Raw genomic sequence first — 26595 nt, 5'->3', positions numbered from 1 at the left:
TGTCATGCCTAGGACAGCACAAAACCATAATTTACATCACTAATTTAACTCCTAAATGGCAGAGAATTGAGCAGTGAGACTGCAGGGGTATGTTCTATACACCAAAACTGCTTCATTAAGCTAAAGTTATTTTAATACCTATAATATCCCTTTAACCCCTTAAGGACCAAACTTCTGGAATAAAAGGGAATCATGACATGTCACACATGTCCTGTGTCCTTAAGGGGTTAAGGACAGGATTATTCTCTCTGTCACTGAGCAGACATCTTCCATATCAATGTAAAATAAGACAGTCAGAACACAAGTTTGCAATTTGAACATCATTATATAAAACACAGAAAAGTTAATAACGATGTAGCGATGGATTTTGTGGGGTTGGGGTTTGTAGGGTAAGGATATTGGATAGTTAGGGTAAAGTTAGCATTGAGAAAACGTCAGACTAGGGACTCTGTAGCACTAAAGATATTTTTATTATTATTATTATTATTACAGGTATTTATGAAAAGTAGAGTTTAGTGTTGGAAGGAGTTTAGGGTTTTGGATATTTGGAGTTAGGGTTTGGAGAGATTCTATAACGGATGAATTTAGGTCTATCGGTAACTACTTTTTAAGATTAATTCATCTGTAACGCCTATAATGACAGCAATTCATTTAAGTTGACTTTTTTAATGTCAACGTTTTTAAAGGCAATCCTCATTACCAGGTTGGACTGTTTCAGGCAAAGAAAGACACGCCCAGCCTGGCGGCCAGGTATTGTCGCACACCAATAGAAACATGAAATACTGGGTACGCCATTCTAGAATATTTAGCTCAAACACATAATTGAAATTTACTGAACACAAAAGTCAAAAGAATGAGGAAATAAAGAAAAAATCTGGACATGGTTATGAAAGCACTATTTTACAAAGAACTTGGAGTTTTGAAAACTAAAACCAGTCACATTTTTCAAACTACTTTTATTTATCCTATTCTGTACTACTTTTGTCTTTTATGCATATCTCTTGAAAATGTGTCACTTTCCCTATGTGTTATTGTACTGTATGTACTGCTCAAAACACTTAATAATAATAAAAAGCAAAAAAATCAAGGATAACTTTCATTTTTAATATGCAGCCAAGAGCCCAGTTAAATCCTGTTGGAGTGGAACAATATGGCATGAATCAAAGTTCAGCACAAAAAGGTACAAGATATACTTTATAATATTTCAAAGAGATTACGAGATGCCAAAAATGCCTATTTTTCAATTAAATGTTCTAGACTTGATGAAATCATTGCAGATAGAAAATGCAAGTGACAGATTAAACTCTTTGAGTTCATACCAGCTAAAGAGAAAGTGGTTCATATCTTTCAAATTATTTGCATTGAATTCTAAGTCTTTATTTTGTAAATGCCAGCATACTCTGCTATGCTTGGGGAGGTAACGTGATTATAGACAATAAAATGCCATACTGCGAGCGTGGAACTTCACATTTAATAAAATGTACCAACATATCAATTAAATCCATTACGATTAATCCCATCATGTAACTTGCTCATTGCAGCTAGAGTCTCTATTTCTTAACATTGGTAGAAGACTAATCCACTCACCTTTCCGGAATGGAAGGTGTGAGATATTATACATGGGATATTATAAGTAGGTGTGAGATATTATAAGTAGGTGTGAGATTATTATTATTATTATGATATTTATAGAGCGCCGTCAAATTCCGCAGAGCTTTACAATGGGTGGACGAACAGACATGTAGTTGTAACCAGACAAGTTGGACACACAGGAACAGAGGGGTTGAGTGCCCTGCTCAATGAGCTTACATGCTAGAGGCAGTGGGGTAAAACTACACAAAAAGGTAAGGATAGTATAAGACTAGTGACAGTTGCAAGAGAGGAATCAGTCAGAGCTATTAGCAGTTTAATTGATACGCTTTTATGAAGAAGTGTTTTTTTAACGATTTTTTGAAGGAGTGGAGACTGGGTGAGCATCTAACGGAGGAGGGAAGCGAGTTCCACAGGAACGGTGCAGCCCTCGAGAAATCTTGAAGGCGAGGATCAGAGGTGGGAGTACGGACAGAAGATAGGCGTAAGTCTTCAGCAGATCGTAAGGGCCAAGATGGGACATACTTGTGTATAAGGGAGGATAGATAGGTGGGAGCAGCATTATGTAGAGATTTGAAAGCAAGAACCAGAATTTTAAATTGAGCTCTATATTGTATAGGAAGCCAATGTAGAGACTGACAGAAGGATGAGGCATGGGAGGTGCGGGCGGACAGGAAGAGGAGCCTCGCCGCATTCATTATGGATTGTAATGGCACAAGTTGGGAGCACGTAAGACCACTGAGAAGCGGATTACAGTAGTCAAGGCAAGAAGGGACAGTGGAATGGACCAACACCTTAGCCGCATCTGGCGTTAAGTAGGGGCGGATGCGCGCACTGTTTTTGAGATGGAAATGACAGGATTTGGCGATAGATTGAAAATGAGGCTTGAAGGAGAGGTCGGAATCAAAGAGAACACCTAGGCAGCGAGCCTGCGTGGTGGAGCTGATGGTAGCACCGTTGACTTGGAGGGAGACTAACACTTGAGGGAGGAAAGACCAGAATTTCAGTTTTGGTCAAGTTTAGTTTAAGGAAGTGGGCAGCCATCCAGTTAGAAACAGCAGAGAGGCAGTCAGAGACACTAGTCAAGAGGGACGGGGAGAGATCAGGAGAGGACAGGTAGATTTGCGTGTCATCCGCATAGAAATTATATTGGAAGCCAAAGGAGCTAATGAATTTACCAAGGGAGGCAGTATAGATGGAGAACAGTAGAGGACCAAGGACTGAAACTTGGGGGACACCAACAGAGAGGAGTTGGGGAGAAGAAGCAGAGCCAGAGAAAGAAACAATGAAAGAGCGCTGGGAGAGGTAGGAGGAGCACCAGAAGAGAGCAATATCTTGTAGACCGATATTGCGGAGGGTGAGAAGAAGCTGTTCAAAACAGTGTCAAAAGCCGCAGACAGGTCAAGGAGAATTAGGATAGAGTAGTGACCACGAGATTTTGCAGCGAGTAGATAGTTGGATACTTTGGTCAGTGCCGTTTCCACAGAGTGCTTAGTGCGGAAACCAGACTGAAGCGGGTCTAGCAGAGAGTTGGACTTGAGGAAGTCTGTCAATCTCGCATACACAATTCTTTCAAGGATCTTGGATGCAAAAGGCAGTAGCGAGATAGGATGATAGTTGGATGGGGAGTTAGGGTCAAGATTGGGCTTCTTCAGAATTGGGGTTACAGTTGCATGTTTGAAGGGCGATGGAAATATACCAGAGGAGAGAGAGAGATTGAGAATTTTAGTGAGAGGTGGAGAAAGAGAAGAAGACAGATATTGTACGTGTGATATTATAAGCAGGTGTGGGATATTATAAGTAGGTATAAGATATTATATGTGGGATATTATAAGCCGGTGTGAGATATTATATATGGGATATTATAAGTAGGTTTGAGATATTATACATGGGATATTATAAGTAGGTGTGAGATATTATATGTAGGTGTGAGATATTGTATGTGGGCTATTATATGTAGTTGTGAGATATTATACATTGGATATTATAAGTAGGTGTGAGATATTATACGTAGGATATTATAAGTAGGTGTAAGATATTGTACGTGTGATATTATAAGCAGGTATGAGATATACGTTGGATATTATAAGTAGGTGTGAGATATTTTACGTGCGATATTATAAGCAGGTGTGAGATATTATACGTGGGATATTATAAGTAGGTGTGAGATATTGTACGTGGGATATTATAAGTAGGTGTGAGATATTATATGTGGGATATTATAAGTAGGTGTGAGATATTGTACGTGGGATATTATAAGCAGGTATGAGATATTGTATGTGGGATATTATAAGTAGGTGTGAGATATTGTATGTGGGATATTATAAGTAGGTGTGAGATATTATTTGTGGGATATTATAAGTAGGTGTGAGATATTGTACGTGGGATATTATAAGCAGGTATGAGATATTGTACGTGGGATATTATAAGCAGGTATGAGATATTGTATGTGGGATATTATAAGTAGGTGTGAGATATTGTACGTGGGATATTATAAGCAGGTATGAGATATTGTATGTGGGATATTATAAGCAGGTATGAGATATTGTATGTGGGATATTATAAGTAGGTGTGAGATATTGTATGTGGGATATTATAAGCAGGTATGAGATATTGTATGTGGGATATTATAAGTAGGTGTGAGATATTGTACGTGGGATATTATAAGCAGGTATGAGATATTGTATGTGGGATATTATAAGTAGGTGTGAGATATACATGGGCTATTATAAGTAGGTGTGAGATATTAAACGTGGGATATTATATGTAGGTATGAGATATATGTGGGATATTATAAGCAGGTGTGAGATATTAAACGTGGAATATTATATGTAGGTGTGAGATATTATACGTGGGATATTATAAGTAGGTGTGAGATATTATACGTGGGATATTATAAGCAGGTATGAGATATTGTATGTGGGATATTATAAGTAGGTGTAAGATATTAAACGTGGGATATTATAAGCAGGTGTGAGATATTTTACGGGAATTATTATAAGTAGGTGTGAGATATTATACGTGGGATATTATATGTAGGTATGAGATATTTTACGGGAATTATTATAAGTAGGTGTGAGATATTATACGTGGGATATTATATGTAGGTATGAGATATATGTGGGAAATTATAAGCAGGTATGAGATATTAAATGTGGGATATTATATGTAGGTGTGAGATATTTTACGTGGGAATTGTCATAACTCGAGTGTTACATCTCTGACTTTTGTCATCTTGGGGTTTCACTACAAGACGAAGTAGTCCTAACTTAGTCTTATAATATATTCTGACATTATTCTACATTAGAATTTCAATCAAATTTCCACACAGTCATTGTGAGTATTTCATAAAGAGTCTACCATTATGAAACACTCAGAATGAGTAAAACAGGAAATGTTACCTCTCGTAGTTTTATTGGAGTGAATTTCTCACTATTGGCTGGGTCCCCAGCTGTCCTGCTTTTGGTGGGACAGTCCCAAAGTTGGAGTCCCATCCAGCCGTCCCAGTTAATTCACTGGTGTCCCCTGATGGGGGCAGCATAGGTCGAGTACATTACTAGAGGTGCTTGTACTGTGCAGTGGGCACAAAGACTATGCAGAGAGCACTTCAACAGCACTCTCTGCGTGGTCCTGTAGGTTGGGGGTCGGTCGGACAGGCTGTTTGTTAGTCTGGCATGCTTGACACCTGGCTGACATGTCCTTTGGTGGGTGTGCTTGCTGACAACCTAGACCTTCGTGCCAATTATGGGTGTTGCCAGCAAAGTATGTTACATCACTGGCTGTGTGCTCTTGAAGCTCCACCAACCTGTCTTGATTCCATACCTCCTAACATTGGAGACAGGGGTGATATTGGACCATTTCACACCTCCCTTGTGCTCTTACTAAATGGGAAAACTCCTGCGCTTCCCAAGTGCATTCCCCATCTTCCACCCGCCTTATATGTTCCCAACCTGGAGTCCTCGTCCGACCACCCTCAGTGGGTATCAGGCAGTATCTCGTTATTTGGGGGCCTCCATCTGCGGAGCTAGGCCACAGTACTGAGCTTTATTATAACTACGATTAATGACTCTATGTTTCCTATATTTATTAACTACATTTCTTTAAAAAAAAAAACATACAGATGAATTCCTGACAAATTAAATAAAATAAACGACTCCTAGTACTAAGGGTGTAATTGTCAATCTTTGTGAAATGAGGGTTTTGTCATAATAATGTTTATAATGCTAGAGGTTTTAGATCTATATTCTAAAATATCCCAAAATCTTGGCAGAATATAAAATTATCTTTCCGTTTGTTACAAGTTTTGGCTATCGCAAAATGTCACTGATATATTATCATGTACAAAATCCACATTGTGCTTTTACATTTATTTATTTATTTACTTGTTTATTTTGTAACACCTATTGCAAATTAAAAAAAAATAATAATAATTCAGCTTCTGTTTTAATATTAAAAAATGATTGCAAAATACGGGATAAATTACGTCTTAAACAATATTTATTTTCTGTAAAAGATGTACTGTAATTAATTATTTTTTTATACAGCAAAGTACACACAAAGTTTCTATTGTATCAAATAATGTCCAATAAACAATAAACTATTGTTTGAATAAAAAAATAAAAAAACTGGTTATGAAATGGTTAAATACGTTTTTTATATATATATATATATATATATATATATATATATATATATATATTGCTAATAATTATAACCCAGGGCGGGGGAAGGGTGAAATCAGATATTACAATGACATTTCTATTTTGCCAGTATTTTGGGGGCGGGAATACGCACTGGGATTAATGAGTTTTGGAGGGAAATGAAAGGATAAGAGAGGGGAACTTTAAACAGAAAGCAGTAGTAGATCATTGTGAGTTTGTTTTGGCCTGGGGAGTAAAGATGACGAGTTCTTGACCTCTACAGTGGATGGAGCTTTAATCTGCACGAAAACTCCCCCACTCTGCAGACCCTGGAAGCGTGACTCATACTCCATGGATAACCTGCGCACTCACAGATCGGACAGCAGCTGTAAGCCGGCTATCTCCTACCATGTACATCTGCTGGCTACACGAACACGCAGACCAGTTTGTTTCACGTTTGTGTGTGCGTACACACATCGTCACATGTAATGCCTTATTTTGTTTTTTCAGTCCCACTTAGTTCATATTTTAGTGATTTAACGGCATTTCGGAACGAGCCGTCGTGGGACGTTGCTCCCTTTATCAAGTCTAAAGCATTTGGTCCAAAATACTTTTCCACCAATTAAAAAGCACTAGGAGACAATGCAATAGTCCATATGTTTGCGTCTGCAATATTAGCCTAGAGATATTAATTTCTGTGTGTATGCGTATCATATTACACAACGTATAAATATCCAGCAAAGAAAACCATAAATACTAACATATAAAATGTATTAAAAGACCAATAATAGTCTCTCGAGTTTTAATCTTTCTTTTCTGTATCTGCTCTCTAAACTATATTTCTATTCTTCTCTTTTTTTCTTTCACGTTTTCCTCTCTACATTAACTCTCTCTTTATTTTGCTCCAAACTCTCTTCTGCCTTACGATCCTCTCTCATTGTGTGTGTCTCTCTCTCTTTCTCTATCATTCTTTCCCTTTCTCTCTCTCATTTCCTCTCTAATATCTCTCACCTTCTTTCTCTCTATCTTGTTATCTCTCTCTTTCTTTCTCGTTCACTCTCTTGCCCTCTTTCTCTCTCTCTCTTGTCCTCTCTCTCTTGCCCTCTCTCTCTTGCCATCTTTCTCTCTCTCTCTTGCCCTCTCTCTCTCTTTTGCCCTCTCTCTTTATTGCCCTCTCTCTCTCTTGCCCTATTTCTCTATTGCCCTCTCTCTCTATTGCCCTCTCTCTCTCTTGCCCTATTTCTCTCTTGCCCTCTTTCTCTCTCTCTTGCCCTCTCTCCCTTGCCCTCTTTCTCTCTCTCTTGCCCTCTCTCCCTTGCCCTCTTTCTCTCTCTATTGCCCTCTCTCTCTTGTCCTCTTTCTCTCTCTCTTGCCCACTTTCTCTCTCTCTTGTCTTCTCTCTCTCTCTTGCCCTCTCTCTCTTGCCCTCTCTCTCGCATTCTCACTCTCCTTTTCTCTCTCTCTTGCCCTCTCTCTCGCATTCTCACTCTCCTTTTCTCTCTCTCTTGCCATCTTTCTATCTTGTTCTCTCTCTTGCCCTCTCTCTCTCTTGCCCTCTTTCTCTCTTGTTCTCTCTCTTGCCCTCTCTCTCTCTTGCCCTCTTTCTCTCTCTTTCTGTCTCTCTTGTTCTCTCTCTTGCCCTCTCTCTCTCTTGCCCTCTTTCTCTCTTGTTCTCTCTCTTGCCCTCTCTCTCTTGCCCTCTTTCTCTCTCGCTCTTGCCCTTTTTTTCTCTCTTGCATTCTCGTTCTCTTATTCTCTCTCTTGCCCTCTTTCTCTCTCTTTCTCTCTCTTTCTCTCTCTCTTGTTCTCTCTCTCTCATTCTCTCTCTCATTCTCTCTCTCTTGAGACCTAAACAGACCCTTATTTTTATGGTACAGGGTTGTACTGCTTGCTTACAATTTCCATAAAGATAAACGTTTGACCTCAGCTTACTTTAACCCTTCTTCCAAACCTGCGTAATATCTCTAAAAAAGAGAAACCTTCGGAAATTAGCTCATTCCAAGGTAGAATTTATTATTAATTATTGTCATTCTTGGGAAATATGACCTACTATTTCCCATTTAGCGTATGGTGCAGTCTGTACCAGTCACAGACATGTCTTATCAGTCAGATACAGGACTGCGTCCAAGTTCACCGAGAGTTGGGACATGATTTCCTATTCACGGCTGAAAATGTAATAAAAGGGAATATGATACTAATAAATATGTTCTCGACCTTTTACTAAAACTGTTCTTTCTGGGTGTTGCAAAATAATGGATTTTCGGTTTAAGAAATATAAAAAGTTCCACACACTATCTTGCCATAAATTAGAGTAAATAAACCGTAAGCACAGTTTTATTAGATAGGTGTGTAGAAATAGATAGATAGATAGATAGATAGATAGATACAGATAGATAGATAGATAGATAGATAGATAGATACAGATAGATAGATACAGATAGATACAGATAGATAGATACAGATAGATAGATAGATCGATAGATAGATAGATAGATAGATAGATACAGATAGATAGATACGGATAGATACAGATAGATAGATAGATAGATACAGATAGATAGATAGATAGATAGATAGATAGATAGATAGATAGATAGATAGATCGATCGATAGATAGATAGATAGATAGATAGATAGATAGATACAGATAGATAGATACAGATAGATACAGATAGATAGATACAGATAGATAGATAGATCGATAGATAGATAGATAGATAGATAGATAGATAGATAGATAGATACAGATAGATAGATACGGATAGATACAGATAGATAGATAGATAGATACAGATAGATAGATAGATAGATAGATAGATAGATAGATAGATAGATAGATCGATCGATAGATAGATAGATAGATAGATAGATACTTGTTCAGTGTTCCGACACTCCAGTTTCTGAAGTTCCATTCTGATGCTCCATCTTGGTTTTACTTGTGAGTCTCAATTTCCTACACAATTTTCCTGCTCTGGTATTTAAATGATTAGTTTCTGCCTCCAGTGTTTCCTGCTTTTGTTTTTTTGTTTTATTATATAAATATATATAATTCTTTATTTAGACATATGTGGCCATACACAGGAAGAAAAGATCAGGACATCGCATCCACCACAGATGCTATAAAACACAAGAGTCCTGAACTACATGGTCAACCCGTGAAATATATATATGCACACCCACTGATTCCTTTTCAAAAGAGTAAAGAAAACCAAGCACAGAAGAAGATGCTATGAAGGAAACATAAAGGAGAGTAATATTGTTTATATTTTTATCAAGAAGATTAGAGGGTTCTTCTTACAATCATACATTTGGTAAATTTATTTTACATACTTTTACCTATTGGGGAGCATGTGTGTTATATACTTATCTTTTGTTGTTTTGTTAATAAAGGAGAGTAAGCAAGGGGTAGGAGGTAGAGGGAGATGGTGGTAGAGTTGATGATATGCCTCTTTAGAACTTTTTAAAAAGTGTTTTATGGAAGTTGCAACCAATCCACGGATCTCGTGTTTTTGGGAAATTAGCTATGGACCACTGCAGATAATATACCAATCATCGTCTTGTCATTTTGTCATTTATCTTTCCTATAGCCACCACTTTAGCCAGTAGGGACACATTCCACCAGTCCTGAGCTAATGTTTTCCTGGCAGCTAAGGAAATTTTGAAAAGAAAATTGTTTTCCGTTCTGGTTAAAGTATAAAGTGGATGGATCAGTAGAAACATCCAGGGGGAAATGTCACTAGGTTTATAGAGAACTTAACCAACAAGTTATTTGATATTAGTCCAGAAAGTAAGTCACTCTAGGGCACTGCCACCGCATCTCATAAGAGGAACCTCGGACAAGCAATTTCCCCAGACTGATTTTTTAATGTCCAGTTCAGTTTTATCCATTACTGCATTCAAGCTCGGAGTTCTGCTTAGAATTCTACTAGAACTCACTGGTTCATTCTCTATTTTAACTCTCCTGATCAGACCATTACAACCAGACTCATCCTCAAACATTTAATATTTTTTACTCTCCAATACAAACCTCTGCATTCCAAACATGTGGAATCTCTTTATTCTGACTTCTCCATTTAGACTTCCTGGTTCATATCTCTATATTCTAACTCCTCACATCAGATCTTCAGATTCTGTCTCTCTAGATGTTGTAGACTACATCTTCCCTAATGCTTTGTCGGCATTCTGGCTTGAATAGCATTATGGAGTGTCAGAGGTTGCCTAACCCTGCTCTAGTTTATAATGTACCTCTTTCCAGTATGACTCTTCAGCTCAGATTCCTCTTGGGACTCAAATTTTCCTGAGTAAATGTTTTCATTTTAAAACTCTAGATTTTTTTTAATGTCTCCATTCCAACCATCTTCAGGGGTAGGCAACCTTTGGCACTCCAGATGTTTTGGACTACATTTTCCAGAATGTTCTAACACCGATAATGCTGTCAAAGCATTTAGGAAGAAGTAGTCCACAACATCTGGAGTGCTGGAGAATGGCTACCATCGATCTTGTTAAAACATCCTCTGTCCATCAAAACTGCTGCTCCATTGTCCATATACACTACTAATGGGATTTTCCAGTTAAACTCTGCAAATCAGAAATATCTATTCTGACGTCCCTTTCAGGCTGCTGTACCCTGACCCTCTGCTCTGAAGATTAGACCATTTGACTCTTTATCTCATCCCTGCCTTTGGACTCTGCAGATCTGACATAGTTATTCTGAGACCATATATTAGAAGGTTAACTCTGTTAACAGTACACTGACAAAACAAGAGCTCAGTTATTTTACAAACCAGCTATCTTTCAGAGTTCAATATAAATTGGCACCTTTATTAATTAACCTTGTTACAACCCTGGCTGTCAGACAGACATCTTATCCTGTTACGTCCTGGTTTGGTTAGCTCAATGGAGCTAAACTCAAGAGGCAACAATTGCCCAGAGCACCTGCCTTGCAAAGTCTTCTCATTGAGCTGCACTGGGAAGTCTGTGATTGGACAGCCACAGAAAGGCTGGGCGGGGTTAGAAGGGGAGGGCTTGCAAAGATTTCAGACAAGAGATCTTTTGTAAACTGTTTTTAAAAAAGTATAATTAAAGACATACATCTTTTCAATTGTGGTATATTTACTAAATATATGTCTTTTACATTGTTATTTTGTATTTGGGCAGTGCAGTGTCCCTTTAAAAAGATTCATTAAACACATGCTTCTAACAATTAACAAAAGAATTATCTGTAAATATACTATCGGCGTACCTGAAGTTTACCTCCGTTGCTTACTTAATTGCACAACTAGGACAGCCGATTAACTATTCTGATATTACAACAAGGAACACATATCCCTAAAAAATGTAAATGCAAAATCTCAACATTTAAGCAATATTTTTTACAAATGAAAACATGTAAAAGAATCGGATATTAAAAGTATTTTTATAAAGGATTTACTATGTGAGAAAAAAATATGACACAGCCTTTTTAAATGGAAACACTTAGAAAGATGCATTATGTAGGACTTAAGTGTTTCTAATGCAGTATTCATTTTTTCAGAATGAGTCCCCGGTGAAAGCATACATCTGCTCACCCTAGTGCCTTGTAAATCATCAGTTTGAAGATGATTTTGCATTTCAAAGTTGTACAAGCATATACTGACAATTACAACTTAAAATTTATTATGGAAAAAATAGTACATGTTATGGTTCAGTATACTCGGGACAGGGCTCAAAATGTCAAGTTAAAGTTTCAAAATTGTCATCACTGTAAGACTGGAGGCAAGATGGCATTCGCCAGGGCTGAATTTTCACTTGACAATGGCTAGTGAATGAGTGGGAATTTTGCAAAAGAAACATATGGTATGGTAATAATTAATAAATTTATTTCAAAGGCCACTGTATCGATAGGCCAGTGTAAGACACCATCTTAACTAGTCCCCATGGGATTTACATGGTAACTCCTCAATTTTAGGCTAATCATTTCTTTTGGTAGAAGCGGATTGGTTCTCAAAGCCTTATAAGGTGAGTTCAAGACAAGAAATGTATTAATTATGCAAGATTTGCCTCGAACGCCACTAAATTCAGCTTATTCCCTGATTTTTAAACAACAAAATCTCTATCGATTTTGCTTAGCGAAGAAGAAAAAAATAGCATAAGTTGATCTGTAAATAAAGTGATCTAGATGCATTCATTGATATAAATCATTGTGTTGGTGGCTTGTAACATTTTATTATTCTGTGTATCATGTACATCTTTTTTATTAATAGCAAAGTCCATGAATTAGTCATTTCTAGTGTACCTGTTATATGGGGTCCTCAGAAGAAGTGCTTGACTCCCAGTACAGCTGTCTGTCGGGGTATGGCATCCATACACTGGTGGAGGCACGGAATATTGTTGATCTCCTGTGTGGAAGCCAAAGTTAACCAACCATCATTTCACTCTTCATTTTCAACCCCACAACGCAGTCAAATTCCAAACTCAAACCACAGGCAGAGATCAGGCTACTCACACTTGATTTATAGCCTGTCCCTTACAGAGAATTAAGATTACAGATGCCATTTCGGCATTTAATAAATGTGATCTATGGTGTTTTGTATTGCACCAGAGACAATTGTTGTTTGTATTTAGATTGTTCTAAGAAAAAAAATGTCATTAAAATAGATTTTGATTCATGGAAAGATAAATTACATTAACATGCAGAGAGCAAGTACAGACAGGCATATTTCCACGAGTATAATATAAATAGTTCTCTCAAATTATATTAGTGAAAGAAAAAAAGAGAAGGGGAAGACATGATGGGAGGAATGGTAGTAAGTAATGGAGAGAGGGAAGGAAGTGATCTGAAGGAGGAAAACGAAAGGTATAGAAATGGAAAAATAGGAACGTAGGCGAAGGAAAGAATGGAAATGATAACAAAAGAAAAGGAAAAGATTGTGATGGAAAATAGAGGAAAGGGACGGAAAATAAAATAAAGGAAAATAAAGGAAAGGAGTGGGATGTGAAGGAAAAGAAAGGAAAATAAAGGGAAGAGGAAGGGAAAGAAAGGAAAATAAAGGAAAGGAGAAGGATGTGAAGGGAAAGAATGGAAAATAAGGGAAAGGAGTGGGATGTGAAGGTAAAGAAAGGAAAATAAGGGAAAGGGGAGAGTAGTGAATAGAAAGAAAGGAAAATGAAGGATAAGGGGGAGTTCAGGGAAAGAAAGTAAAATAAAGGAAAGAAGTGGGATATGAAGGAAAAGACAGGGAAATTAAGGAAATGGGAGGGAAGTGAAGGGAAAGAAAGGAGAATGAAGGAAGGGGGGAGTAAAGTTAAGGAAATGAAAATGAAGAAGGGGTAAGGGGGAGAAAGGAAAATAAAGGAAAGGAGTGGGATGTGAAGGAAAATAAAGGAAAATAAAAGAAAAGGGAGGGAAGTGAGGGGAAAGAAATTAATATAAAGGAAGGGGGAAGTTAAGGAAAAGAAAGGAAAGGGTGGAAGTGAAGCGAAAGAAGGTAAGATCAAGGTAAGGGGAGGGTAGTGAAGAGAAAGAAAGGAAAGGATAACGAAGTGAAGGAAAATAAAGGAAAATGGGGGAGAGTGAAGGATAAGAAAGGAAAATAAAGGAAAGGAAGGGAAAGACAGGAGGTGAAAGTGAAGAGAAGGGAAAGGAGGCAAGGAAAACAGAAGGAATTCAGTTATGATGAGAGGAATGAAAGAGGAATAAAATTGATAATCGAATGCAGTTGCCTAACATAACAACTAAAATATCATTATAATGTGATAATATTTAACTAGGCATGTCAAAATCCCAAACAGTTGGATAATTAACAGTTAATACATTTTAAACAATTGAAAAAAATAAAGATGGTAAAAGCTTTACTTACATTTGTACCCAACATTTACAAAGCAACATATTATTTAAAAACCTAAAATGATTGCAAGTTTTTAGGTTATGCTTCATGAAACAAAACACGGTGTGTCCTCAGCTTTAGACCTCAGAAGCCTCCTATATCCACCTTATTATATTGCGTTTTTAAAGGTTTCTAACAAAGATATTAATCTTTTTTAGTTACCTAATGATGTCTGCTGACCAATCGCATCTTCGTGCTTGAAGGAGTGGTTTGTGAACTGTGGTGTATGGTGAGTCGGAGTATGTCCATAACTTGGAGTGCCATCAAAAGTCACTGCGCTATAACCTTTCAGAAGAAGAAAGTAACACTGTCACATCAAATGTGTCAACAATTCCATCAGTAAACCCATAATAACTATGTACACAGATTTATTAGAGGGTGACCAGACGTACAAATCAATGAGCGTGGAACTAACAGAAAGTGCACAATTCAGGGATTACCCTGGAACATGCATTTCCTAATTGGCTCCTCTTCTACAATGGACTTCCAGAGGTAATGTATCTGAAAACCGTTTTGCAGACATTTAAAAACTGTATGAAAATTATATTTAAAGGAAATCAGAAAATAAATTACAGCTTTTATCTTATTTGGTATCAACAGTTGGTGAAACTTAATCCATTATAAGGCTTCACAAATTAAACTTCCTACCATGTTCTAAGCTTGGGCCGTTCTATATATCAGTCCTCTCCTTAAGGCACACCTAACAGTCCAGGATTTAGGGATTACCCAGGTGTGTCTAATGTATTCAGAAAAAATGTTTTTTAATAAAAACATGCTGGACTCTAAACCTTACATCCGGGTAATCCCTAAATCCTGGACTGTAAGGTGTGCCTTGGGGAGAGGCTTAAAGAGCACTGATATATATGGTTGAAAGATAGGAGGGCGTATTCGGCTTACAATGTGAAAATCACTACTGTCAGCAAAATAACTTTATCTTAATGAAGCAGTTTTGGTGTATACGTCATATCCGTTCAGTCTCACTGCTCAATTCTCTGCCATTTAGGAGTTAAATCACTTTGTTTATACAGCCCTACATACACCTCCCTGCATGCAACTTACACTAAATTAAAGTAGAAATATATCTTAATTATTTGCTGGGGGGGGAGGGGGAAATGCACATGTGTTTAAGTCCTATTAACCTTCAATACATCATGTTCCTCTAAGTCTAAAAGTAAACAGGAGCATCACAGGTTAACCGGGGTGGGTAAAAAGTATAAAGTTTGTGGTTTTCGCCAAGCCTTAGTTTGAACCAAGTAAACACAAGTAATTATTGGCATGATGTATACATTTATTAATCCTCATGACTTTATATTGGATGCTTCGTACACTCATGATCACTGATGTATGTTCCATTAATGCAAATGTCAAGACTTTGGTTCATTCTATAAAATATTTTCTAACAATCTTCTCATACTTTCCTAATATAGAAAGAACTATTGCTGTATTGTCTGCTCCTTGACCTTTTGAGTAAGAGGGTACATTTCTGCGATATGGTGAATCCCCCTTGAATTAAAAGGTTATAATGAAGGTCATTGCATCAGTTTGCTTGTTTTTACAAATCACATTTCCAGATTCCACTGTTCCCGTACACAGGGCCTGTCATTCGAAATTTTGGGGCTTCATACAAAGCTAAAGGCCTGGTCTAGACCCCAAGTCTGCTCACAAGTATAAGTAAAGTCAATGCATGTGTTTATAGTGGATGCAGAGTGTGAGTTTATAGTGGATGTAGTGTGTGCGTGTATATTGGATGTGTGTATGTCTATAGTGGATGCAGAGAGAGTGTGTGAGGAAGGTGGATGCAGTATAATGGATGCAGTGTAATGGATGCAGTGTATGTCTTTGTGTAGTGGATACAGTATGTGCAATGGATGCAGTATCTATGTTTGTGTAGTGAATACAGTGTCTGTGTTTGTGTAGTGGATGCAGTGTGTATAGTGGATGCAGTGGATGTTTTTGTGTAGTGGGTACAGTGTCTGTGTTTGTGTAGTGAATACAGTGTCTGTGTTTGTGTAGTGGATGCAGTGTGTATAGTGGATGCAGTGGATGTTTTTGTGTAGTGGGTACAGTGTCTGTGTTTGTTTAGTGGATACAGTATGTGCAATGGATGCAGTATCTATGTTTGTGTAGCGGATACAGTATCTATGGTTGTGTAGTGGATACAGTGTCTGTGTTTGTGTAGTGGTTGCAGTGTCTGTGTTTGTGTAGTGGATGCAGTGTGTGTAATGGATGCAGTATCTATGTTTGTGTAGTGGATACAGTGTCTGTATTTGTGTAGTAGGTGCAGTGCCTATGTTTGTATAGTGGATGCAGTATGTGTAATGGATGCAGTATCTATGTTTGTGTAGTGGATACAGTGTCTGTGTTTGTGTAGGGGTTGCAGTGTCTGTGTTTGTGTAGTGGATGCAGTGTGTGTAATGGATGCAGTATCTATATTTGTGTAGTGGATACAGTATCTATGTTTGTGTAGTGGATACAGTGTCTGTGTTTGTGTAGTGGTTGCAGTGTCTGTGTTTGTGTAGTGGACAGTGTGTGTAATGGATGCAGTGTCTATATTTGTGTAGTGGATACAGTATCTATGTTTGTGTAGTGGATACAGTGCCTGTGTTTGTGTACTGGTTGCAGTGTCTGTGTTTGTGTAGTGGACAGTGTGTGTAATGGATGCAGTATCTATATTTGTGTAGTGGATACAGTATCTATGTTTGTGTAGTGGATACAGTGTCTGTGTTTGTGTAGTGGTTGCAGTGTCTGTGTTTGTGTAGTGGACGCAGTGTGTGTAATGGATGCAGTATCTATATTTGTGTAGTGGATACAATGTCTGTATTTGTGATGTTGGATAAGGGCTCTGGGGGGGGGGGGTTGAGCAGTTTTTTAAATTTACAATATACAAAGTTTATTCCCCCCTCCCTGGCTCTTTACCTGTGGGCGGGAAGGGGGGACACTAGATTCACAGGTGCACCGGTGGCACAGCTGGTTGTAAACGGAAGAGGGGGTCCAGGCATCCCCATCTTCCACCCCCGGCAGCCAGGAAGCAGGGGCCTTCTCTTTACGTTGCGTGCCGCACAGAGCATTGCCGTGGCAACCAACCACAACGGTCTCACGGCTTGTGAGAGGACACTGCTGGATGTGGAGCATAGGCTCTCCTGGGTCCCATCTTTATTATAAAAGCAAGCAGGGTACTCACTTAAATATATATGCACATTAGGCGTATAGGGGCCCCTGATGGCAGCCCTGGGGCGGATTACAAGATCAGAGGGAGACTTTGTCTCGGCAAGCACGACGGGCCCCCCAAGACCACCGGCCCCGTGACAACCATCATGGATGTCACATCCTGATGGCGGCCCTGTCCAAACATCTCACTCAGCAGTAAAGCTATGTCAGTGCAGGGTGATAGCAATGTGTAACAAGACCATATCTTACATTTTGCTGCCATAAACATCTGTACCCTAAAATATTACCTGCTCATTGGGCCTTGGCAGACCATATCGTTGTACGGTCATTAACTGAGTGGCGCATTCCATTTTGGAACATACTCCTTAATGAATATGTTCTTATAATATTGTAAAGCGCTACGGAATCTGTTGGCGCTATATAAATGGCGAAAATAATAATAATAATAAATAATGTAGGTTTGCATCCTTAAATTGTAAAATAGCTGTGCTTACAGTTAAAGCATGTATAACTACATAAAAATAAACAGATAATTATGGTTTATGTGTATATATTTCTTTGAGATTTTGACGTGATGACGCATGGTACCATTTTAAGTTCTCCCAAATCACACGAGGCCTGTGATCGTTTAATATATGCTCAGATCTGTCTCGAATCTCTTGGGATACATAGTCATTCACTGAATTTGCAAATTGTGGAGAATTGAAAATGGAATTGCATATTTGAATCTGACAAATTGGAAAAAAACATCTATTTTTCAGCCTGGCTGTTTATTCCTGGAATTTGCAATTCTCTTGACAGCTCGCCACAAAACCTGGTTTAGTAAAAAATTATTTGAGTATAAATTAAGGGCATAGAGTAAGTGTGAAACACTGGGACTGGAAAGATACTCGAAGTTAGCTATGATTAAATTAACATTGAATTCTTACCTTAGTAAATAACCCTTTGTAAATCACGTTGGTTGACAACTGTATTCCACACTCACCCTGTCATTTGGTGGTACATACTTATAATCCATGCAATCTTAGCTTCACTGATGAACACTTTGAATTTTTCTATTTAAGCAGAGATTGTGTCTACAGATAATACCCAATCTGTTGCAAACATGTAGAAACATTACTATAATTAATAAGAGTATTATCTACTATCCATCCCAGTGATTATATTTCACTGTACTATTCCTACCACCTCCTCCGAACACCTACTTTGTGTATGTACTACTCAATCCAAATTTAAAAGCAAGTATTACTGGGTTATTCACTTAGCTGCCATTTGTCAGGAATTCAAAGTCAATTTTACATTTTAGCCCACAATAGAGAAAATTATGTCTGAATAAATTTTCCGTTTGGCTCTAAAATCTTAAGTCCACTTTGAAATCACTATGAATTTTTTTTAAAAAATCACAATTTACTAAAATAAATCTCTGCGTGACTTTGGCGCTTGACTGTAACATTGAATCATCTGTTCAACATTTTTTTTTCCTGAAAATGCCTACTTCATCAATATCATTTAACATTGTAGTAAATATGAAAATGTGGATCTTATCACTTATTGATTTAATTAGCTACAATTTTTGGAAAAAAATCTAATAACAAGTGGATCTTCTGATTAAAGTGATACTAGCTCAATGATGTCAGGTTTTTTAACTCTTGAACTCCCCTTAAAGACTGGCTAATAGAACTGTGGGTAAGAATAACCTCTTCACTGAATGGAAAAGTACAACTGACACAAGAAGAATTCTCAATATTTTTACCAAACAACTTGAGTCAGCCCTTGTGCTGACCCAGGATTGACATTATCCCATTAATCAAGCAATGGGACTGGCATGTTCTTTAATTAAGGCCAGTCAGTAAAACAAACCCCAGTAATTACAAAGTAGTATTTTTATTTGCCCGTCTGTTGACAGCTTGAGCAAATTCTGTTATTTTTAATTTGTAACATTTAAAGAAAATGACCGATTGTCAGGAGTAGAATTCATTGTCAACAACCTTTGTAGCGTTTGTTGTGCAACTGTTGTCTTCTGTGATATAGAATATAATAGGACTTTACTCGTTAACATGTATTAATTAAAAGTTAACTAGAATTACATTATTGTGGATTTGATGTCTGCAGAAATGAATCATTAACAGTTTGACTTATGAGTTAATATTTTAAAGTAATTGTCAGAATTACTAAATGCTTCAATTTAGTAAATAACTCCAGCCAATGGCCTGGATTGAACTCTGGCCTAGTTCGGTGCTCCCTGGAGACATGATATCAAACAGTGACAGAACAGAGAGTTGTAACAATCTGATCAGGAAATTGCAAATATTACAACAAAACAGCCAAGTTGGATACTTTGTGTAAATCAGTCATTTTGACCAAAAATGTTCAATTCTCTTGTGATGTGCATTACAGTGCCTGGTTTAGTAAATACATTTTAAAAAAACTTAAAATATGTTTTCGAACTTCAAAATCTGACTTCGGTGACTAATCTAAACAGGCAATGAAGACATAAATGCATTTCTATACTACAGAGATATATGCTGAATTGTTTATCTGTATCTATGTAATTCAAGGGGGCATTTAGAACAATCATATTTTAGGGATTACCTCTTTTTTTTATTTAAAAGCAAGCTGAAGTAACCTGGGCAATGACACAAAGATTTAAAAATGAATAAATCATTAAGCAGGGTAGCAATTAGTTTCTATACAACCCTGCCCTATGCATATGTTATAAGATTTCAGAAGTCAATAGGCATATCATGCTAGGATTCACCTGTTCAAGTGATGGTTGTAGCCAAATCAACAGCAAAATATCTAAATTTTAGGACAATTCATGATATATTTTCTTTGGAATTTACTGAGCCTGCTGAATGTGTTACAATATAACATTCTGATGCATTTCGCCTTGTTAAACATGCTCCCAATTTACCAATTTTAATTATCCTATTTGCCATCAAACAGTCAGGATTCCTTTATTTCTCTACTGCAAAGCCTGCTTATTGTTTGAGAATTGTAGGGGTTTGCTGACTAAACAGTGCGTTGTCATGAGAACAAATATTCAGGTGACAAAAACTCAGGAAACTGAGCCCAAATATTGATGCTGATCTGTGCAGTGTACAGACCCCTTTATTAATCATGTTTTACAATATTAATAACGTTGTGGACTGAATTTTAAACAATCAGCCTTTTATCATTCCTGTATCATTCTAAAATGTCAAAATGAAATTGTTTAAAGGTAAAACTGAGCTTTTACGCTCAATAATCAAATGATCAAAATAATGAGCTGTCAAAATATGATTAAAAAAAAGTCCCAGCTACATTGCAGTGACACGTAAATCGCTTTTGTAATTAAATCTATCATTTATTAAAATAAGGTTGTTTTTATGGTATTATTTGACGTATGAGGTCCTTGTGTGTGAAACTAGCCAGTTTGTCAATAAAGCTGCGTATAATAATAATAATAATTTAAATATTTATACAATGTCTCATAACAAAGTTAGAAGTCCCATTATTAAAGACTGAAATTAGAATAATATTTGCATATCACAAGTAATATAACACAATGTATCATTTTTACAGTCCTTTGGTTTTGTTTAAGAGTCTATTGAAAATATTCTGCGGTGATTTCATAACTTAGAATGTTGATTATTCAAAACATAATAAGAAAAAAATAATAAGATTTTATGTTCAAGTCTGTAGAAAATAATATGTATATATAAATAAAAGTAAGAGAATATTAGAATATAAGATATAAGAATATATGAGAATATGAGAGAGAGAGAGAGAGAGAGAGAGAGAGAGAGAGAGAGAGAGAGAGAGAGAGAGAGAGAGAGAGAGAGAGAGAGAGAGAGAAATGATCCTGCTCTTTAAATTATAAAACTGGCTAATTTTTCCTTTTTTTTTTTTTTTTTTTTGCTTTTTTAATTGTAAAAAGCCATTGATTTGCATTTTAGAATCTAGAATACGTTTTACTATGTAACTGGGTGCAGATTACTTGTGACCTTGACAACTTCACTAAAAAGCAGAGTGATGGCTTGCCCACATTCCTGATCTTGCCTGACCCAAACCTTTAGGAATTTGATAAGAACATTCTGCTCTGAACCAATCTCTTAATACCAAGTTTTCTTTAATTAGGTCCTTATCACCGAGAGGAAGATTATAAAGTGCTGAAAACGTGAATATTCAACATCTGCTGCTGGCCACTAAAAGATTTCCTTAACATGTCTAAACGACAGAACAAAGAATTAAAAAAAAAAAAAAATACTTTTTTTTTAAAGCAACAATATTCAACACTTGGCAAAAAGGAGAATTTTCAAGACCAAGGTGACATATTTCCCACGATAAAAAATATATATATATATAAAAGCAAAAATCAACCTTGATGTTTTCCAAGAAATACATATTATTACACTTTAATATTTATTACATTTATTACATTCTTAGGTTCCAAATATGTGTGAGAATATAAGAATTGATACAGATACATTTATATGTATATTTATTTATTTAGTTAGTTATAATTGTGTGTGTGTATAAATGTATAATTTATTTATTTTTACCAAAGCCAGCAATTTTTTTGTACATGTGATTTCAAATATATCGTATTTTTGACAATTTAAATTTATATTAACTTATTTGTCAGTTTATTCTACAATTCTACTTAGTCCATATTTTAAATCACTGATCAAAATGTGCAGACCATGAACAGATTTAATGTGCAGTGTCTGTAGTTTTACCTCTTTGGATACATATATAACAAATAATATTCCTTTATTTACATGTTGTCGTTTTTACAATAAGGGGGCAATGCAATTAAATGTAGTATATTAAAATAGTATATTCAAATTACAGATATTTTAAATCACTCACTGGAATTGCAGAAGAATATATTTATTTTAAAATAGTGATAAATCTTGAGTTTGGTCTGTGCTTTGCAGAGACATACCATCTGTGTGAGATCAGATGTGTCTTGTATGTATATATTAGAACAATTCCAGCATATAATGTACTACATAATTCTAAAATAATTCTAGCTTTTAGAATTTTCATTAGTTCTATGTGTTTCATGTTAAATGCACAGTTTAAACAATTATTAGTTTTTTTTTTGTTTTTTGTTTTTTTTTTGTTTTTTGCTAAATCAGAGTTTAGATATTAAAGACAGTATCAAATCAGGGGGATAAATATGGTTTTATTTCTATATTTTAAAGCATGATTATATTATATGAGATTTATAACATCAGCATCACATATTGCACTACACAATGATACCCATGGCAGGCATGTAAAAGTAGTATTTTATTACAGCGGCAAATTATTACATACAGGGCATGATATATTAAACCCCTTATAAAAGTGAGTGAGCTTATAGCTTAGTACATAAATGGTATAGATTGAAAACCTATATAGATTGGAATCCTTGAATTCCCTAATTGGTTTAACGCATGACATTGTATTGTCTCTACACTGTGTGTGTGTGTGTTTGTGTTGTTTTTAGCCTGTGTGTGTCTGTTATATGCATTTGTTTATATTATAGGAGTGTTTGTGTGTTTGTTTGTTTTTTATAGTGTCTTTGGATGGTAATTCACATAAATCCACACACATACATACATACATAATATTTTTCTCTGTGTTTTATAACACACGGGTAACGCCATTAAGTCTGGGGTGTAATGGACTGAATGTTCCCTCTGTGAGATTATAGTTATTTTGTAGCATCCTATTTTACGAATCCAGGAATAAGAGCTGGTCATCTGAATTTAGCTATGACTCTGTAAGGATATACTAAGAACGATAGGCATCCCTATTATCGACAGAAATCAATAAACTGCCCTATTTTCCACAGTATTCACAAACGTGAGAATTCAAAATTAATTCATAGTGAATTCCAAATTTAATGTCAATATAACCAACCTGGAAACATTCCCTTAGTCAGCTATACTGACAATTAGTTAAATATGGCTAACGTTTAGAATTCCCCTCGAGTTCTCACTTTATTGAATAACCCTGTGAATCTGGCTGTAGGCATTGCTGATGAACTTGAACTGTGATCAGGCTTCCTGACCTTGATATAGTCAGGAGGGCTGCTCACCAAATAATGGACTGTGGTGAGGTGTGGATGTTGTGAAAATGTGCACTTTTTGCTTCCATATTGCAATTCGGTTATTTTTCTGCAATTCTGTGTTTAGTATGTGATGTGATATCGTGTAATAACTTTAAACAGATCATCACATCTGACTAGCTAAGCAAAGCAGAAAGAGAGAATTAACAGAGACAAAAATATACAAAATGTGCTTCTATGAGCAAAGTGAATTCCTGAGACTTGTAACTGTAATGTCCACCAAGGTATATGATATAACACCTATGAATATAATATAATATAATACCTATGTATATAATATAACACCTATGTATATAATATAATATAATACCTATGTATATAATATAACACCTATGTATATAATATAATATAATACCTATGTATATAATATAACACCTATGTTTATAATATAATATAATACCTATGTATATAATATAATATAATACCTATGTATATAATATAATATAATACCTATGTATATAATATAACACCTATGTATATAATATAATATAATACCTATGTATATAATATAACACCTATGTATATAATATAATATAATACCTATGTATATAATATAACACCTATGTTTATAATATAATATAATACCTATGTTTATAATATAATATAATACCTATGTATATAATATAATATAATACCTATGTATATAATATAACACCTATGTATATAATATAATACCTATGTATATAATATAACACATATGTATATAATATAATACCTATGTATATAATATAACACCTATGTTTATAATATAATATAATACCTATGTATATAATATAATATAATACCTATGTATATAACACCTATGTATATAATATAACACCTATGTATATAATATAATACCTATGTATATAATATAACACCCATTAAATGAAAACTATGGAAGTACTGTTAACATTGTAGCAGAGGGAATACAGTGTGTATATTAACAGTGAGGTCCTGGTATATGAAGCTATGGTTTGGTGGATATAATGAGAGTATCATTCGATTCAATATAGAGGTATAATTATATGGAGGTATTTATATAGGGGTATATTTATATAGGGGTATATTCATATAGGGGTGTATTCATATAGGGGTACATTTTATTTGGGGCTGAGTGAGGAAATAAAATAACTTGCTAAGAGAGAGAGAGTCTAGTTAGACACTGTATATAATATGATACTGTTTATAGCAGGGGTGCATACAGGGGTATATGTTATATAGGGGGTATTTTGCAGGGTGTGGTTCCTATAAGTGACCCGGCTAATGTGAAGCTGATAATAGGAGATGGGATACAGAGCTCTATTTTGGGCAGTGAGATCCTGTTAAGTGAACTCTGGTTTGGGTGGGTGTACTGTGATGGTAATATTGTAGCAGATGGTACATGGGGTATATTTTGGGTAGTGTGGGTCTATGCTTTAGGGCGACTAATAGTGTGCTGCTATGTTAAGGTAGGTTGGTAGAGATAGGTATAAGGTAGATATGGTAAGGTAAGTGTGATAAGGTAGGTATCATAAGGTCGGTATGCTAAGGTAGGTATGGTAAGGTAGGATGGATGAGGTCGGTATGGTGAGATAGTTTGGGTGAGGTAGGTTGGGTTAGGTAGGTTGGTGAGGTAGGTTGGATTAGGTCGGTATGGTAAGATAGTTTGGGTGAGGTAGGTTGGGTTAGGTAGGTTGGTGAGGTAGGTTGCATGAGGTCGGTATGGTAAGATAGTTTGGGAGAGGGTTAGGTAGGTTGTATTAGGTCGGTATGGTAGGATAGTTTGGGTAAGATAGTTTGGGTGAGGTAGATTGGGTGAGGTAGGTTGGTGAGGTAGGTTGGATGAGATCGGTATGGTAAGATAGTTTGGGTAAGATAGTTTGGGTGAGGTAGGTTGGTGAGGTAGGTTGGGTAAGGTAAGTTGTGTTAGGTTAGGATAGGATAGTAAGTAGCTTTGTATATAAGGTAGGTTGGTGCTTAGGGGTGACCTACCTTGGTTTCTGATCCCTTGCTGGTTATCCAGGCAGTTGGAGAGATAGGGGGTGTTGGTGAACATCCTTGGTTGGCTGGGGGGCGCCTGGCTGGGGGCTGGGGCCCCGAAGGGCCCATACCTGCATGCCCCCGCGGTGCCAGTGAACTGTCCAGAGAAGTGCACGGTGAAGGCGCTCAGACACTGGTCCTCATGAGGGTCGGGGGTCCAGCTGGGCTCCTGTTTAATAAAGGAGTGAGGGCCCAGCGAGCTGTAAGGGGCCCCGGGGGGGAAGTCCAGGACTGGTGCCCACTGCCCAGCGCTGCCCACTGGCATGTTACAGTTGGTGTTCCCGGACAGGGAGGACACCGGGGGGAGAAGACCATTCATGTCCCGAACATCAGACCCCATGGGCTCAATGAACAGGCTGCTGAGGGGATCCAACCTTCAGCTATCCAAAATACAGACAGTGAACAAGTAGGTACCTCTGTGCCAATTTCTGGAGGATTTCAGGGGCTGCTCAGATATCTCAACCAAGTGTCCTGGGTGCAGTCTGTAGGTGTCAGTCAATGATGCCAACTGGGTCCTGCGTTAACTGGGTAGATGTCAGTATCTGTAGATGTCAGTATCTGCTCAATAATGCCCTCTGGGTCCTGGGCAAATATTGTAAGCTCCAGAACCTGATCATTGATGCCCACGTGGTCCTGGGTAAATATTGTAGGTGCCAGTCATTACCTGCTTATTGTTGCCCACTGGGTCCTGGATACACTGTGTAGGTGCCAGTCAGTACCAGCTCAGTGATGCCCACTGGGTACTGAAAGCACTGTGTAGGTGCCAGTCAGTACCAGCTCAGTGATGCCCTCTTGGTCCTGGATACAGCTCTGGGTCCTAGTGAGGAGCTGTGGTGTGTGGGAGCTGTCTGTAGCCTTGTGTCTCCTGCAGCCCAGGTTCCTAATCCTCTAATAGGGGTTTCTCTGTGGGAGGAGGAGTCCCAAATCTGATCTCCCATTCATACACACAGTCCCTGTCTCACATCACTGGGAGCAGAACTCTGCATGAACCCAGCCACAGGCAAACCTACAAGTGACGCAAGCCAGGGATACAACATAACATTCACTCATCTGCATATTGGGTCTAAGGACGATGGGAACAGGAGATGGGTGAGTATAGAACCTGTCACAATAGGAGGGAATGGGGGCTTTAATCACACATAGAGATACCTGTCTGTCTGTCTGTGTCTGTGTCTTCAATGTACATATCAATATACAGACACAATATGGAGCAGTGCAGTATAATGTA

At 37.0% G+C, this 26595-nt stretch overlaps 1 protein-coding gene across 3 annotated transcripts in view; it reads right to left on the bottom strand.

Moving 5' to 3' along the window:
* Window positions 1–26210, bottom strand: part of WT1 (WT1 transcription factor) — a 54214-nt gene extending 28004 nt beyond the window's left edge. For all 3 annotated transcript variants that reach the window (XM_063437687.1, XM_063437688.1, XM_063437689.1), the window contains exons 1-3: window positions 25320–26210; window positions 14258–14380; window positions 12505–12607 (exon numbers count right to left, since the gene is read on the bottom strand). In XM_063437687.1, coding sequence (XP_063293757.1) covers window positions 12505–12607; window positions 14258–14380; window positions 25320–25707 — 614 coding nt within the window. In that variant the 5' untranslated portion in view covers window positions 25708–26210. The remainder of the gene's footprint in view (window positions 1–12504; window positions 12608–14257; window positions 14381–25319) is intronic.
* Window positions 26211–26595: the final 385 nt, after the last annotated feature.

This window comes from Pelobates fuscus, chromosome 12 (genome assembly GCF_036172605.1).
Source record: "Pelobates fuscus isolate aPelFus1 chromosome 12, aPelFus1.pri, whole genome shotgun sequence".
In the NCBI taxonomy this organism is placed as follows: Eukaryota; Metazoa; Chordata; class Amphibia; order Anura; family Pelobatidae; genus Pelobates; species Pelobates fuscus.
Note: the sequence above shows the minus strand (reverse complement) of the source record. Positions and strands in the feature narration are given on the sequence as shown.